Source organism: Lactuca virosa, chromosome 9 (genome assembly GCF_052849685.1).
Source record: "Lactuca virosa cultivar CGN04683 chromosome 9, Lactuca_virosa_CGN04683_v6, whole genome shotgun sequence".
Taxonomy (NCBI): Eukaryota; Viridiplantae; Streptophyta; class Magnoliopsida; order Asterales; family Asteraceae; genus Lactuca; species Lactuca virosa.
Window position 1 is genome coordinate 21,152,015 of NC_136434.1, and position 19,041 is coordinate 21,171,055.

At 35.6% G+C, this 19,041-nt stretch overlaps 1 protein-coding gene and 1 pseudogene across 1 annotated transcript; one reads left to right on the forward strand and one right to left on the reverse strand.

The window, feature by feature from the left end:
- The first annotated feature begins 8,415 nt into the window (after positions 1–8,415).
- RPS14 (mitochondrial ribosomal protein S14) lies at positions 8,416–8,718 on the forward strand. The gene has a single exon (XM_079072972.1). It carries the CDS (start codon positions 8,416–8,418, stop codon positions 8,716–8,718), a length of 303 nt encoding a protein of 100 aa, XP_078929098.1.
- A 6,346-nt stretch (positions 8,719–15,064) lies between these two features.
- LOC145136888 (putative protein phosphatase 2C 60 pseudogene) lies at positions 15,065–16,235 on the reverse strand (annotated as a pseudogene).
- Positions 16,236–19,041: the final 2,806 nt, after the last annotated feature.

The window sequence follows — 19,041 nt, forward strand, 5'->3', positions numbered from 1 at the left end:
GAAAGATGTAGAATATTAGTAGTATATTGGGTGCGTGTGTAGACGTTCTAAAAATATAAAATGAATAAAATATATAATAACTAATAAGAATTTAAATTGACATTTTATTGAAGTCGAAGTTTAAAAAGAGAAGTGTCGATGATTGTAATTGTGGAATTGAAAACTATGAACTATTTAGTTTGTTTATTTGAATATCATATTAGTCTGTTAAGTGGTTTTTTTTTTTGTAAATTCATTAAATTATTAAATTGCAATTCCTCATATAATTAAAGAATTTGGGCCTCATGGGGGTCGATGGACTTAGACACTTAGATTATGAATATCACATATTTTGTTTGAAACAATTAAACGAAAATATGACTAATAATATATAAGTTAAATTATATGTTAGGATCAAGTAGTAGAGCTTAAGTTGGTCTGGGTATCGAAGGATTGTGAAGCTATCATATTCTAGCATATTCCAAGTGGAGGAGAATGGAACCTCGCAGCAGGAAGACCTTATGCCAATGTTCAGTTCTCAGTCGAGTTTCTCAATGTTCAAGACTTCCGAACAACTGTTAAATCTTTCGATTTCGCGTCAAGATCATCGTCGGCTATTGGATTTCTCTCGAGTCGTATTAGTTTTTAGTTGCAATAGAAATCTGTAGGGTGTGCTTGTGATTTAGATTCTAAGGTGTTATGAGCCCAGGTTGAGGGATGTGATGAGGCCTACCTTGTCTGTTATTTCCTGATTGGCTCTTGGAAGTCGGAGTCACATCCTACAGTCCTGGTAGGGTCAGTAGGTCTTGTTGGGATCGATGTGCGTCTTGTTAGGCTGCAAGAAATGTTATTGGTTAGTGGATCGAGGGTAAGCCCGAGTGCTGTTGTTGGTTACTGGATCGGGGGTGAGCCCGAGTGTTATTAGTGGATAGCTAAGCGGGGCTCTCAGAGCCGAGTACGAGCATCGTCTAGCTTATTATGTGACCGGTTGGTTCTTGTTGCGATGGTGCACTTATATGCGGGATTAGCATGATAACGTTTGGCCGAGAAGGTTTTCGGGTGATCAAATCTATGGATTTTCGGTAAGTTTGGTTGACGTGAGGGTTGTGTCAGGTTCCAAATAGGGAAGGGGTTCTTTCCGTCATAATTTAAGGAGGTTGCATGGAGACGTTTTCTTGAAGTCGCGTGATATCACCAAAATTTCTGGGTTGACAGGATTTTCGAGGGATGGTCGACTGTTGAAGGTGCTACAACAAAGATGAATCAGATCTTGGAGTCGGGTTTGAAGGACCCTCAAGGGGTTACATCGAGAAGTGGATGCAAGAACTGATTTCCAGGACGAAATCGAATTTAAGTGGGGGAGAATTGTAACATCATGTTTCTGGTTATTTCTTAATTCAGGGCCGTGAGCCGAAATTTGATTGTTTGAAGGCTTTAGGCCTTAATGGGGGTAAAGTTAGGCCCTTTACGAGGTGATAATGATGGTTGTGAGATCTAAACCTTTTAATTGTGTTTTGGGCCGAATGGTAGAAAAGGGAAAAGTCATAGACCGAGTTCTTGCATGAAGTACGGATTTTAGTTTGAGAATTTTTTTAGTCCAAGATATCTGGATAATATTATGGGGCGCTTCAATACCTTTCCATGCATATAAAGAATGCCAAAATTGGAGTTGAAACGAAGAAGGTGTGGTATTTGAAAGTGTGTCCAATTTGGAATGAGGGTGGTACGATGGGCGTACCAACATCTCAAAGTCGCGCCTTCAAGAACGTACGTAGGGGTACCATTTGGTATGCATGGCGTACGTGATCAGAAACCAAACCCTAAATCTGGGGTTTTGAGCCCTATTTAAGCTCCTTAACTCCTCTAAACCTTGTCCATTCACAGCCTCCCTTGAAACCCTAACCCTAGTTTGAGCCTTGTGAGCTAAAGAGTGTGCTTTTTGGTGCCTTTTAAGGAATAAGAATGTGGTGATAGTTCTTGGAAGCTTGAAACAACTTTGGATCTGGAAGTTCTTCTCCCTCATTCGTCTCTAGAAGGTATAAAGTTTGTACCTTTATGCCTCCATTGATAGATCTAGCTTTGGTGTTAAAGTTATGTCCTTTTTGTCCCTCAAATTGGTCCATTTGAGTGTGGGTTGTTCTAGATCTTCTGAGGTGCATTTCCAGGTGTATATGAGGGTGTTAAGTCAAAAAAATGCAATCTTGATGTTTTCCTTCCATTCATGCATGTGTTATGAAGCTTAGAATCTCATGATAAGTTAGGGTTTTAGATTTGGACTCTTCCTAGCCATGCAAAATCATAAATTTGGAAACTTTATGATTTAGGATGTTAATTTGGACCTAGAACTGAGCTCTGAACAAAAGGTATTAAGGGATAAAGTGCATAATGAGAAAGTTGGAATTAGCTAGCGTACACTGGGCGTACCTGGGGGTACGCTTGGCGTACTAGGTTGGAATCGTGTATGCGGGGCGTACTCAGCCTGCCTTGGACTTTGAATTTCGTTGACTTCCGTTGACCATTGACTTTTTGACCAAGTTTGACCTTGGTCAAACTTGAGGGTTCTGGAATGCTGATTAAGATTTTACCTGGTTTTTGTGATTAGTGGATTCATGGGAGCACGCAATACAGAAAGGGAAGTGTGTCTCAGTATTTTAGGGATTTTCATTTATGTGAGTTTCTCCTCACTGTACCTGTGGGTCGAAGGCACCAATGACGACCCACTAGTTTTAGTTATCATTTACTAGAAGGACGCACTAGGGATTGTATGTAGTCACGTAAGATAGACTAAGGACTCTTGATTTAGGCTTTCCTGTCTGTTCCTTGTTTGGTTGTGGCTCTAGAGTAGAATCATCTATTTGGGTGTCTATCTCACCTTTGGTTACATATGGTTACGCATTCCTTGTAGAGTTAGTCGCGTATCCTTGTGTATAGGATGTTGTTATGTTGTAGTGATCTGATATATATATATATATATATATATATATATATATATATATATATATATATATATATATATATATATATATATCTTGGCATGAGAGGATGCAAAAGTAGTGGTATACTGGTTAGAGTACCAGTAGGCAGGTTATCATTTAGTGGAGTGTCCTAGGGACTGTACGTAGTCATGTATGATAGCCTAAGAACTCATGATCTAGGCTTTCTTGCATGTTCCTTGTTTGGTTGTGTCTCTAGAGTAGGATCATCTGTTTGGGTGGCTATCTCACCTCTGGTTACTTATGGTTACACATTCCATAGAGGTTAGTTGGTAGCGGAGCAGTGTGCTGTGAGAGATCTAGTATGCAGTAGCAAACTGTATGATTGATATTGCATGTATTATGTGTCTACTTGATCCTTGTTTGTTTATATTCCGACATATGGTGGTTGTTGAGGTTGAGGCGGTCATGTTGTGTGTTGTAGGCCAAGATACCTAGTGCGGGCCAACTGCAAGCTGTAGGCGCGGAGGCTCGGGAAAAGTGATTGGGTTGAGGCGCCAAGCCAATGAACCCTAGGTATTCCAGTCCGATAACTGATTGGACCCGTTGCATGTTAGCATTCCAGTCTGATGACTGATTTGGCCAAGATATTCTAATCCGATGATTGTGGGCTCGTTATGCATGGTAGTACGTTTGTTGTATGGGGAATTTTGGGGAAAACTCACTAAGCTTTGTGCTTACCCAGTTATTTATGTTTCAGGTTCTATTGATGGTTGTGGGAAGGCAAAGGCGGGACTGTACACACTCATCAGTAGCATTAAGGATTTTGCGTTTATTATAATAATTTGATTCTCTTTGATAAATATAATTGGGAATAAATAGTTTTTCTTAGAATGGATATATAATTGGGAAGTTTTTACCTTAATAAAAATGAAATTTTTTTGTTGTGAAAATGGGACGTTACATTTAAATTTTTTTATTTGCTCAACTATTGAAATTTATAGTCGTGTATTATGAGAAGTAAAAGCAAAATACCACCACCTTTTGATCCAGCTTGAAATGGACCTAACAACCAAACAAGTAAGGAAGAGATGATCAACGGTCTTAATATATGCATCACACATAAGAAGATACAAGAAATGAAAATCATTATTCGGATCCAAATTCCTCACTCATGTGTAGCATTAATTTGAAAGGATAAAAGAGTGAAGTAAACCTTAAAGCTACATCACTCATTCCTCCCCCTCTTCTTTCCCTTAACCCCTCCACCCGACTTTCTTCTAATAAAAAGGCCAAACCTCCACCTTTATCTGGTCTATCATCAAACAAGGTTTGTGCTCATCAAAAGAAGACAAATTTACACAAATGGTCCATTTGGTTTATCAAAAGTCACAACTTTAGTCCTTACTAATTTTTTTGGTACAAAATATCTCTATGGTTTCAAAACTTGCATGAATGGTCCTTGTGGTTTTTAAAACTTACATGAATAGTCTTTGAGCCACCTAAAATTACTTTTTTTACCCTTCTTTAATTTCCTTTATCTTTTTTAACTAAATCTAATTATTAAAAAAAATCCATATCGTCCCCCTTCTTCACCCTCCTCTTGTTTCCCTCTCTTCTCTCATCTCCGTCCACCACCACCACCAACCCAAGGAACTTTTTACGTATCTATTTTTAAACCCACAAGACAGAGCAAATCTTGATGTGATCTTAGGGAGAATTTACTCCGTTCTCATTGGAGCAGTTACACACTAATATGTTTTTGAGCCAACCACCTCGATCCTATTTTTCTGGGTTTGACCTACCTTTAAGTTGATTCCAGCAAAATCAGACCTCCCTAATGTTGATTTTTTCGTTCCCGTCGTTAGGTGAACATACATTCTTCAACACACAATCATCTAATAATCGATTTTTGGTCATTAATTTCTAGGGATTTTGTTTGATTTCATTTGGAAAACAATTTTTCTTGTGTTTTAGTTTGAACCACCCATGACCCATTACATTCTTAATTTCACAAACCTATGAACAAAATTCAATTCCTACAAAAACCCTCGTCAAGGATTTGATTTTTAGACACAGGTATCTATTTTTCAACCACGAAAATCAGTGGCTTCCACAACACCACCCCTATCCTACCGTAAAAATTACATAAGTGGTCGTTGAATTGAACCCCAACCCTCCCTTTGCAAGCTCTCTGAATCAAGAATAACTAATAAGATTATCAAGGTTGACAATCACACAGAGTGACAGAGAAAGAAAAATATATTAACGAAATATGTTGAAAGGGACTGCGATCAGGGGATAGGGAGAGGGAAAACATGCATGCAACATTTTATTCTCGAACGAACATCAACCCTCAATCCCTCTTGGATCCTTGTTATTAGCAGAAGTGAGAATGGTGCTTGATGAAGAACAAATTGATTTTTAATACACAAGAAACCTGGTCAAAATTTGGTGAAACCTTAATCTAGCGATAGATCAAAACCCCTTTCTCTCATTTTCATTGAAATCTAATCCCACATGTGTTCTGTTTGACTTTGAACTGGGTGTTTTTTTTTTGTTCTTTCAACTTTATTAATGTGATTTGATCTTGGTAGCTATAACGTTCGGATCCTGGTATGTATTTTAAATTAAATCATTTATTTTTGCAAAGGGACTCGACGAGTTGGAGGCCCCAAACTCGTCAAGTAGGAACGGATGTTGGACGCGGGACTTGAAGTCTACTCGATGAGTTGAGAAGCCTCAACTCGACGAGTAGGGCTGCCAGAATGAAACCCTAATTTTCAGGGTTTGCACTCTATTTAAGCACCTTAATACTTCATTGTGGCCTCCCCCATCGCCTCCCCCAGTCCAGCAAACCCTAATTCGTGATGTTGAGCCTTGTGAGTGTGTGTGAGTGAAAAAGGAGTGATTCTTTGGTATTTCCTTGAAGGAGTGGAAGCTAGAAGTGCTTGGTGGAAGGAAGAAGCTTTTGATCCAGAAGTAGAACTTCATTTCCGGTTCACCTGAGGTATAAAGTCTATACCTTGACTATTCATTTACTAGATCTCTTCATGGAGTAGTTTAGGGCCTTAAGGAGCCTATTATGGAACCATTCATGCAAGCATGTTTTGGAGTCATGACTTCAGATCCAGAGCATTTGAGGGACTCCATGGCATAAAGGTGCCAACTTTATGCCCATGGGAGTCCCATGCAACTTGTGAATCACTTTTTAGGGCTTTTTGAGCTAAATAAACCATGCATGGACGTAAAGTTAGAAACTTTATGTGATATATCGACCCTATGGAACTAGATCTATGGTTTGGAAGCTTAGAACTCGACTGGAAACGACTGAATGGATTTAGACTATGGGGGACTCTACGAGTTGTACATACAAATCAGCGAGTTGGGTCGTGGTCCCCCCAACCTTTTCTATTACTGAGCAAACTCGTTGAGTCTAGAAGATGACTCAACGAGTTGGCCAGGGTTTGGGTTATGAAGATTGAGGAACTCGACGAGTTCAAGGAGGGACTCGGCGAGTTGTGAGTAAAAGGTCTCGACTATGCTATGAGGATGAACTCGACGAGTTCATGAAAGAACTCGACGAGTAGGATCGAGATTCCCAGAGTTTTATGAATCATGGAACTCGACGAGTTCATGAAAGAACTCGACGAGTAGGATCGAGATTTCAGGGTTTTATGGATCATGGAACTCGACAAGTTGATGGATCAACTCGGCGAGTTGATTCAACCAGGATGTTAACCTTGACTTTGACCATTGAGCAGAGTTCACCCTTAAAGGGGTTATGAGTATGAAAGGGTAATTAAAGGAGATTATTATATGTAGGATTTTGAGAGGAGTTGATCCCAGAGCCCGAGGACAATACAGCTACTACACGACATTCGAGGTGAGTTACCTTCCAATAGAAGTGGGTCTAAGGCACCAATGTCGACCCACTAGTAGGTGATTATAGTTGAGATGATTGTCTTTGTGATAATTGTCTGGTTTGCCACTATTTTTTATGCTTATTGTGCTAGTATGTTATGATATTATGTGGTAGTGGTAGGGGTGAAATAGTCTATGGTTACCGATTGAAACAAACCGAAGGGGAGGCCAACACCCAGATATGCTAGGTTGTATATGATTTATATGTTTATGCTAGGGTATTATGTAGTAGTAGTAGGGGGTGAAATAGTCCCCGGTTACCGGTTGAAAGAGACCGAAGGGGAAGCCAGCAGCCAAATATGCTAGGCAGTTACCGGTTGAAAGAGACCGAAGGGGAGGCCAGCACCCAGATATGCCAGGCATTATGTGATTATATGGTATGTGGTATAATGGTGGAATTCACTAAGCTTTGTGCTTACGGTTTTCAGTTTTTGTTTCAGGTCCTTCTTCTTCGAAGGGAAAAGAGTCGGCACGGTAGCAGCGCATCACACATACACGATTTTCCGCATATAAGATTCTTGGGATTTGTACTCTGACATTATTATTGTCTGATGACATGCTTTTGAGACATATGATCCATGGTTTTATGAAATAAGATAATTCGATGTTGTTTTCTATAAATTGTTTTATGAATTGTTAAATCAAAAATGAAATTTTCGGTCGTGAATTTTGGGACGTTACAGTAGCCTCCCCAACTACATCCTAATCGCATGTCGATATTTAAGATGATGATGCAAATAGATGATGGCAACAATGGAACAAATGAACTGGATTGGAGCTGGTGGTGGTCTTGATGTTGTCGATATTGAGGTTGCCTCCTAAGAAGGTGAGGGAGGGTGAAGAAGAGGAGAGAAAAACATAAAGAAAGAAGTAGGGTAGGGTAGGTTGGGTGTTTTTTTTTTTTTTTGTAAATTGTATTTAAACAAAACAAAAGGTAAAATAATATAATAAGGGTAAAAAAAAAGTCTTTGTACATGGATAAACACCATCCATGCATGTTTTAGAAACCACAAGGATCATGTTCGTCAAAAAAATTAGGCCCCGTTTGATATACATCTTTCCAGGTCCAAACAAACCTTTCTGACTGAATGGGTCGAAAAGACTATTTGATTTGCACAAAAAATAGGTATTTCTCACAAATCCCCAAAACCATATATTTCTAGATGAATGGGTAGGAAAGACAATTGTGCCCCAAACCTCGCATCTTTCCTTCTTCTCTTTTGCACTCTTCATCAAACATCGTCACCTCGTCACCAAGCTCCCTACTTCGTCTCCGGCCAGCCACCCCCCGTCGGAGTGCCGCTGCAGCCACCAACTCCACTCCACATGCAACCATCTCATATCTTTTTTTTTCCTGCTTTGTTTCTTCTGAATGGAGAGTACCAGACATGAACCTTCATCTGTTTCATCTTATTTTCTTTCTTCTGATTTTCAAGCATAGGATTTAGGAGGACCATTTTATATATAAAGTTTCAATCAGAAATTCTGATTTTAACATATATTTTGTGTAATTTTGATTTGTATGACAATTAGTATCTGATCAACAAGAGTAAGTAGGTTTACCATGAGTTCTACCAAGATGTCGGATAAACGAAACATACAAGATCAGAAACGCAGATTGCTCGCTGAGAAGTACGAATTGAGGAGAAAGTTGTACAAAGCGTTGTCCAAAGATACTGATCTTCCAAATGACGTGCGGGAGAAACATCGTTGTAAGTTGGCTGATTTGCCGAGAAACAGTTCGTTCACTCGGGTAATGAATCGGTGTGTTTTTACTGGTCGTGCTCGTGCCGTTTATCAGATGTTTCGAGTTTCTCGTATCGTGTTTCGTGATTTAGCATCCCGGGGTCTTTTGCACGGAGTTAAGAAAGCATCGTGGTAGCATCATAGAGAGTCATTTTGAGAATAAGGTTAGCTTTCCTGATCTGTTTGAAAAATGGCAATATTAGTTACTATTTTTTCTTGGCTTATAAATTTACTAGAATGAATGTCGGAGCTGGCAAAATTAGTTTCAATTGGTATTTGATTTTGTTGAATATTCAAGAAGGGAAATCATATTGGATTAGTTGATTTTGTGAAACTTGGAACATGAAATAGTGTTTTGATTAAGATGGTTCTCTTCCTGTAAAAGTAGGACCTCTGTGTCTATGATGATTGCCTTGTACTGTTTGTGCTGAAATTTGTTTTGGATTAGTGCTGAAGTTGTAAATCAGACATTTGTGAAGTGAATAGTTCTAGGCACACAGCTTACAGCTAAGCTAACACATGAAAATGAAGAAAAGAATGAGAGATACATAAGTTAATAAGTAAATGTTTGCATGCTTAGATATACTGCATGTTATGAGATGTTAGGGATGATGCTTGAATCAGAGTGGATGAGTTGAATTGATGTTATGGATGAATGATGATGCTAGAATTTGTGAGATTTTCGGGTTGGGATGGTTAGCATTGACAATTTCTAGATAGTTCTCCCACTCGCGGGATGGTATATAGACCTTTTTACATTTCTTTGTGTAATATTTGATGCTTAATTAGTTGCAATATTTGCTTATATTAGTATTTCTTTATCACGTAGGCTATTTTCATTTATGTTTATACTTATCGTTTGTTGCGTTTGTTGATATCCCTTGAGGTTTTGAAATAACAATTGTTTGCTATTAAATAAATAGTTTTTTTGTTTAAAACTTAAGCTTAAATTGGTTTAAAAAATGATTGAATTTGAGGATGTCACATAGGTATTAGGGTTAAGATTGAAAATGTGGAGTTGTAGAGGAGTGAGTTTGATCCTATGCACTAGTAGGATTGATTTTAGATCGGGTGGAACTGGTTTTAATTTGGGATGGCTTGAACTCATTTGGATCTTTATAAAAGCAATGAGGTCGGTTGATGCACCTTCTACCGCACACTGCAATAGTTGATTTGGCGTCGCAGTGTGCGGCGAACACAACTCTAACCGCCCTTTTCCGCACTCGAGATACTTACTGCGAGTGGTGATCTTACCGCGGTTGATTTGGACCGTCTGAGCCATTCGACTGTTGACAATGGTCACTTTTTCAAGTATTTATTTTCCTAATAATTCAACTATAAATTAAAACCATACGTCACACATATATCACACACAACACTTTCAATTCCACAAGTTTTCAAACCTTTTTCTTTCAAAAAAATGAATCTAAACAATCCTTAATTTACCGCTCGGGGCAAATCGCGTCCAAATGTTCGACCGTTGGATACGTCGGTATACCGACCCCAACTTGATCTATCCATGATTTCACCCCAACTCCGTCCCCAACAAGTCTACTATTACCCCATGCAACCTCTAAGCTCAAACATGTTTCAAAAATTTTCCCCGCTTCTCGGATATATCCCTGATGTTGAATTTATTTGGGAAACACAACCCGATCCTGAACCGGTAACCGAAAATCAACCCGACGTTCACGAAACACAAGCAGGACCATCCAACCGCAAAAGGCGTGGGAAAGGAAAAGCGTTGATTTTGGTAAAAGAGAAGGCTCCGGCTCAACAATGGTAACCGGGTGAAGATATGACATTAGTCGAGTCATGGGTCAACATTTCTGAGGATTCACAAACCAGAAATGCACAAAAAGATGAGCATTGTTAGTGACACATTTTAAAGCGGTTTCTTAGTGTTATGGGTCGTGGGGAATACCGTATAAAACACCAATGTTGTAGCAAGTTTCGAGAGATGAACAAGTCGGTTACTAAATTCAACGACATTTACAAGAACTTGCTTACTCAACGGAAAAGCAGGGAAAACAATCAACAAATTTTCGAGACGACGCTTAAAATATATTTTGTTGATATTAAAAAGTCTTTCAAATTTATTGATGTTTGGAGATTTTTATCCGCATCCGCGAAATGGATAATATAGTACGGGGAAGAAGAAGAAGGTGAAGAGAAAAGAACAAAAGTTTCAGAGACAAGTTACACTACTTCATTGGATGCGTATATTGAGGATGATTTGAACAGTGTGGATGAGCTCGAACCTGAAGAAGAAGTAGTGCTACCGATGGGGCAAGTTAGAGCGAAAAAGAAAAGTCTTCATCAAATACATCAGGTGTTGGAAGTGGCTTTGATATTCAAAAAGTCGCATCTAGTTTTGAAATTTATAATTTGAATTTCGAGCGTCACTTGAATTTTGAGAAAGAAAAGAGGGAAGAGAAAAAGAACGCGTGAGAGGTGAAACAAAAAACTTGTGAGGTGAAACAAAAAAGTTGTGAGGAGAAACAAAAACACACATGATTTGGAATTTTTAACAAAACAGATCGATCATCTCACCGGCAACGAGCTCAATATGGTTTTGAGGGCTAGAGGAGATATCATGAAAAAAAATTACACCTAGTCGTATTTTATAGTCGTTTTATTGTAATCGGTGTATTTACTATGTAGTCGTTTTGTTTAAATTATCGTTTTATCATTGTAATCGTTTCAATTAAATTAATAAAATATTTTCCTTTTCTTAATATTATAAAATTTCGTTTTTATTAAATTACATTCGGTTAAAAAAAATTAAAAAAATATATAGTAAGGGGTTGTATGGCCCCACCACTACATAGTGATGTGGCGATGACGACTGCAATAATGTGGTGAGTGTGGTATGACATCCATCTCTGTGAAAATGATATATGTGGTTTGGTTTATAAAATATTGTGAGAGTAAAATGATATGAAAAACTTGATGTTATGGGTCGGACAAGTTTCGGTTTTTTTATTTTTTTTATTTATTTATTTTTTTTTTTTGGTTTTTGAATGAATATGTATATCTAGATAAAATCATTTTTTTCTAATCCAGTTTATTATCCAATAAAATCGGACCTTTTTTTATTAAATTCAAATGTAACTCAACCAAATAACTGTTTTTATTATATTTTGTTTTAAAATACAAAATAAAAAACAAGGTTAAAAGTATATGAACATAAACCTAAAAATTGAAAATACAATTAATTTTAGTGTGACATCTCCAATTTTCATGGCCAGAAAAGACCGATTTCTTTTATGTTTTTTAAAATAAAATCAGAGTAATCCTTTGATTAAAAGTGTTGCGAAATTTGTTCCCAAAACAAAATATGATAAGAATTTTATCAAATCATTTCTTAAAGAAATATATTTTCCATTTCATAACAAAATCTCAGGATGTCATGTTCTGATACAGACCAAAAGCATAAACAGTACCATATAGGCCTTACAACATTTATTTATATCTACCGGCCTATAATCCAAAATCCCTCGTCATCGTCCAACTATGCTCTTGTTCCACTACCTGTAATACAGAAAAACTGAGTGGGTCAGGCTTGGGAGCCTGGTGAGCATATAGGGTTTTCAACCCACAATAATATATTTATTATATTTAATCATCAAACAATCAACTCAATTACCCATCTCCATTATCTTCTTTAATCTTAAGGATCTACCCTAAGAATCATCTATCCTTCATTCCTAAGGATTGACCTAAGGAATAGGCACGAAGTCCATCGATGCCTGAGGTTTATACAACAAGCACTAAATCCATAGCTGCCAAAGTACTAAGTTCATAGCTACCAATGTTCATCTATATGGTACTAAATCCATAGCTACCAACGCACATATATAAGACACTAAGTCCATAAACAAACAATATATATATACAAACAATATATATATACACATAACACGTATTTTATAAAATACTTCATATATATGTGTAAGATGAAAGTGACTATACACTCACTTGATTAGACAATGCTCGGACAGCACTACGGCTCTTCAAGTACTATTCTTTTGATGTAACCGGGATATCTTAACACACCGGGCTTCTCGCGGGCAGAGCTTCGGCTTGAAACTCTTTTCTTCTCGGGATCTTCGGAGCGTCGGGACTCGCTTCGGGTATCGGGGATGATACCAGGACTTCGGGGGGTTAAAAGATGGCTAGAGAGGGTATAGAGAGTGAGAGAATGAGTGAAGTAGCAACCAAATCCGGCTGCCCTCGACTTCTATTTATAGGGCTGGATTTTCGATATTCACGTCGTGAACAAAAAGTTCACATCGTGACTTCAATCGTCATCAGGTGCGTCATCGCAACTTGGGTCTGTCAGGCTCCAGGAGACGTCATCTCTGAGCTCACGTCGTGAACCTTATGTTCACGTCGTGAGCTCTGACACAGTGTCGGGGTTCGTGCCCCGAACTTCAGAAATTCATATCTTTTGCATACGAGCTCCGTTTTCAACGTTCTTTATATCCACGCGTAGATGAGGTTATGTTCTACAACTCTCGTTTAGACTCCGTCGGCTAATTTTGACTTTATTTTTATTATATTATTTTTAGTAGGTCGGGACAGGAAAACTCCGTTAGAAATTCATAACTTCATCTGACGTCCGTTTTCCTCTGTCTTTTTACCTGTGGACTACTATCGACGAGATCTTCGATTCTCGTTTAGATTGTTTCGGCTAAAGATCACTCGATGTCAATTTCGAGATTTGGGTTGCATACCTCTAAGCTGAAACTTAGAAAAATCATAACTTCCTCATACGAAGTCAGATTTGGGCGTTCTCTTTATGCACGCTCTCGGTTTAACGTATTCTACGACTTTCATTTAGATCGCTAAAGCCAAATATCGCTCTATCGTAAATTCACTATTTACGTCGCGTTGTGTCGTGCCGGTTCTGTCGCGAAACTCCGGCAGGTCATAACTTCTTCGTTATAACTTGGATTTAGGCATTCTTTATATATTCGGAATCCTTGTAACATATACTACAACTTTTATTAAGACAATTCATTCTTATTACTTCAAAACGAGTTCCAATTGTTGACCTAGACTATTATATCGTCATTAATGCATAGCCCAAAAACACGGGCGTTACATTTAGTAACAAACTGATCCACTCAGAGTTTATCTGATATGACAACTTTTCAATGTTACTATCATCTACTTTGGTTGTTGGATGTGATATTTGAAAGGTTTTAAAAAACTCATTAACACGCCATGGCTCCAAAGCTTGTACATGCCGACACATTTTAACAAAAGGTCTCCTTACGATATATATATATATATATATATATATATATATATATATATATATATATATATATATATATATATATATACTCCCTCCGTCCCATATTAATAGTTCATGTTTCATTTTGCTTTGTCCCAAAATAATTGTCTACTTCTAAAAATAAATATGTCTTTTACCATAATACCCATCATTATTAGTTAAATTACCATAAAATTAAATGCAACTACCATAGAATCAAATGCAACATAAGGGTAAGATTGTCATTTCATTTAATAAAGTTAATGATAATTAATGTTTTCTTAAACTGTATGTTTCTTATCTGTGGACTATTATTTTGGGACGGAGAGTATATATATATATATATATATATATATATATATATATAGGGAAGGGTTATTTGGAAAACAAAAAAACCCTAAAAAAACCCTAAAAATTATAAAAATGCATAAAAAAAATACCAAGACATCACAAAGCTTTTTTTTGAAATTTTTATCAAAAAATCGCAGCATTTTATACAAATTCGCTGGAAAAAAAAATCAATTTTTTTTTTTTTTGTAAAAAAAAAAAAAACTTTCAAAATTTTTTTTCAGCGATTTTGACCTAAAAATTGCGATTTTTTGATAAAAAAATTCAAAAAAAAGTTTTGTGATCTCTATGTATTTTTTTTATGCATTTTAATGATTTTTAGGGTTTTTTGTTTTCCATACAACCCAAACCTATAGGGAATGGTTATTTGGAAAACAAAAAAAACCGTAAAAATTATAAAAAATGCATAAAAAAAATACCAAGACATCAGAAAACTTTTTTTTGAATTTTTTTATCAAAAAATCGCAGCATTATATATATAGTCACGCCTTACAAACAACATGATTTATCATGGCTAGTAAAACCATGATGTTTGAAACTGTCGTCAAGTCATATCTAACGTTATTTAGAACCTTGGATATTTGTAAGTCGTAAGATTGTCTAAGTGGTCAAATGAAACCGCTTCTTGGATGACAAACGTTACACAAACACTTCTCGCACTACATCGCTGTTGTAAAAAAAACAAAAACAAAATGGTTTTTGACACTGTAGCACAACAAAAAGTTTGACGAATTTACACATTTAGTCAGTCAAGTTTTTTTTTTCGCATAAAGTTCCTAAAGTATCGTTTTACATGTTATATATATATATATATATATATATATATATATATATATATGGGAATCGCTTTCGTTTCTACCTGTTTCTAAGTTACCATTCTTAGTTTTCACATGTGATAATTGAAGTAAGTTGTCAACGTAGGTAATTATTTATTTTTAACTTAAAAAAAAAAAAAAAAAAAAAAAAGAACTAGATAATTACCCTCCTACCATCCCGTTTGCATCCGATTCCTTATTCTTCTTCACGGATCCCTTCTGCCTCTCTTATCCTTTAATCGTCGCCGACCCAAGATAGACTGTCTTTCGCCATAGAATGATCATTGCCAGTCATGGTGGGCGAGAGGATGATTGATACTGTAATCGCCCCCCACTACAATATCGATTTAATTTTACTTTTGATTAGGTTGTGGGTGGTGGTTTAGGGGAAGATGAATGGTGGTGGTGGGAGGTGGTTGTGATTCATGTATAAGCCATTTGACACGCCAAACATTATGTTTCAAAACAACGATCTCAGGATCATCATGATGCAATCTATGAAGCACCTGTCTAATAGACTCAATATTCGCATTATGTTTAGTCGACAGTTGAATCCTAATAACTTCAACAATCGACTTCACAACTCTCCCTAAAACAGCTCGTGAATCACCGGTATTTGCAATATAAGAACACCATTACAAATCACACCAGATAAACAACAAGATGCAACAGCAGCCAATTGCAGTTTCACAATCCATTGTTTAGCAACAATCGACAATAACCTATCTTTAGTTGCTTGAATTGCCTTATGTATAACATCAGTCGACATCGACTATTGTTCTGTAGTAAACCCTAAAAATCCCCACACTAAATAGCATCAATTTCATATTCTACTTACTTACTAGCAAATTTATTGATTTGGGTTTTCTTTGAGATAACGCGATGTTTCGAGCCCGCCATGACCGTCGTAGACACCGATAAAAGTTCCATAGGAGCCAAAATCGAGAAAGCTTAAAGAACCGGATTTAATCTAGCTTTGATCTTCGAGTAACATATTGTCTTGAACAACAACCATGGAGAACTCGCCATTTAAATGGTGGTCGAGGTCTTTATACCAAAGAAGTCTGTCTTGTTTTCTGGCTGTGTCGAAACCGGTGTATGGGTAACGATTGGAGGGTCGCCAACAGGCTTTTAGAAAATTTATCAGTGTTGATAACATCCCTCATTTCACCACAAGTTACCACCGATTTGACGCTTTTTCAACAGTGTTTGTTATTGATTGATACAAAAGTTAGGTGCCAAGATATAAAGAAATTCAATTTAAAATGTCACATCATAAAAGTAACTGGTTCAACCTGTATGGTGCAATTAATAGGTAAAAGTTAATTTTAATGGTCTATTGTACAAAAAAAATATACACGAATAACTAAATGTGTAAATTTCTCAAACTTTGTTGTGCTACGGTGCCAAAACCCTAAGCAAAATATACTATGGTTATTAGGTTGTCAAGCCAACAAATGATTTAAGGGTATAAAAATATAATCAAGCGGTGTTATCTATAGAAAGGGATAGTATTATAGAAACAAAGCTTGTATCCACATAGATATAAATTGTTGGGAAAATGACTTATGTGGGTAATTAACTATTGTATTTGTATTTATTTTGTCATTTTCCTTTTTTTGTATCTGATTTACCATTAAACTTGTTGTAGGTGTTCACAGAAACCATTGAAACCGGCTATTGAAGGTTTCCGACAATTTCTTATCTCCGGCGACTCTCCGAACGTCTTCTCCGGCAAGCCTCCGGCAAAACTGAGTTTTTCCGGCGGACTTTTCTCAACTGCCATCCAAGCGGCACCCACGGTCGATGCTTCTGCTTAGCGTTCTCCACCCTCCCCTTTCTCCCTTCTGTCGATTTGTGCCAGAAAAACGAAGAAGGGACGAGGCAGCAAGCCACCTGCCACCTCTTTCTACCATCACTGGAACCCAACTGTCACCTCCCTTTTGCCGCCGGTAAACCACCATCACCACCCCCTGCTGCTTGCTACTGTTGTAAGTCATCCAGCCGAGACCCAAGGATCCGTCAGAAAACTCATTTTTGCCGGAGGCTCGCCAGAGAAGACGGCTAAAGAGTCGACGGAGATAAGAAATTGTCGGAAACCTTCAATAATCGGTTTCAATGGTTTATGTGAACACCTACAACAAGTTTAATGATAAATCAAATACAAAAAAAAAAAAATAGGAAAATGACCAAATGAATACAAAGGCAATAGTTTAATTACCCACATAAGTCATTTCTCTTAAATTGTTATATATCTCTTTGTATAATGTTTAAAAAAGCTAGACATGAAACAGACACCAAAACTATGGGGGTTGGTTGACTAAAGGGATAATGCTTTTAAAATGTAACATAGTTTAGATTGTGTATATATTTAGTCACTTATGAATATTTTTGTATATATTTAGTCATTTATGTTTTTTTGTACACATTAAGTCATTTATGTTTTTTACTTTGTATATATATGACCATTAAATGTAATGTTCATATGTGTACAAAATCAAAAACATAAGTGACTAAATATATACAAAAAAATATAGTTATAATATGGCCATTTCATTTAGTCACGTTTAGTCATTTATGTTTTATCATTCACATATGGCCATTACATTTAGTCACTTATCTTGAGTTATAGTATCATAAATGAAAAAGTTTTTCCCTAGCATATTTTATCATTCACCTATTTCTTTCATTTTAAATAACCAAGTATGAAATAATCTTTTTATATAGACAATCATTTCAACTAACCAAACAATTAAATAATATAAGTTGAAAAATTAGGAGTTTCAAATGAATATAATTCAAGATATATGATTTATTTTGAACTATATTGATTTGAATGACCTTCTTTATAAGAGTTGTTGTAAGGATAAGACAATTTCATAAATGGTATATGTATTTGCAAAAAGTAGCAACTTAAGGATATCTTTCATTAGGGTAACACCGGTGACCTCTAACGTTTCCAAATATAATGTGTATAGTCTCTCAATCGTTAAAACTAACTTTTAACCAATTAATTTTTTTTTAAATGACAATTTTACCAAAAGACCAAATTTGAAATATATATATAAAATACTACAAAGACCTTTATTGTAACCCTATACTTTTTACAACTACAGATCAAAATTATTTTTTTAATAATTTAATAAAAAGGGGTTTTAATAGAAAATATGTTTTTTATAGTTTAATACTTTAAGATTTTTTTTTTCAAACAAAAAAAATACATTAAAGTTTTTTTTCTCATGTTTTTACAAACACGTATGTTATGCTTCATGTAACTTACTTAAGGATTTTTCACATATATTATCGTTAGCAATTTTAGGTTTCTAGTTATCATTATCATTAATTGATTTTTTTTATTTTTTTTGTAATTTTAGTTATTTATGATTTTACTAATGTTTTTATTTTTTTATTAAGTAAATTAAAAATAGAAAACTAAAAAAACTCAAACACCAAAATTATAATATTTTTTTAATTTTTTCTTATTTTTTTCATATTTATAATTTTTTCGTTTTATTTTTCATCAACTTGATAATTTTTTTTGGCCTTTTTCAAAAAGTATAAATTATGATTATATAATATAATATATTACAATTTTGGTGTTTGATTTTGTTTGTTTTCTATTTTTTTTATAAATTTTGTAATTTATAGTTTTATAATTTTTTTTAATTTGTTTCAAGTAATAGAAAAGTTACATTTTAAAACTTACCCGTAGTTTTCTTATTTTAATAATTATAAATCACAAATATCACACATTGAAAACCCATAAATTGCCAAAATTATAAAACAAAAACCAAAAAAAAATCAAACACCAAAATTGTAATATACTTTAATATATTCATAATTTTACACTTTTTGAAAAATGTCAAAAAAAATTATCAATTTGATGAAAAATAAAATGAAAAAATTAAAAATATGAAAAAAAATAAAAGAAAAAATTAAGAAAAAACAAAAACAAAAACTGTAAAATATATGAATATATTACATTATATTACATTTTTGGTTTTTGAGTTTT

Coding starts and splice junctions, on each gene's coding strand:
- RPS14 (XM_079072972.1), top strand. CDS start 8,416: ATGTCGGATAAACGAAACATACAAGATCAGAAACGCAGATTGCTCGCT.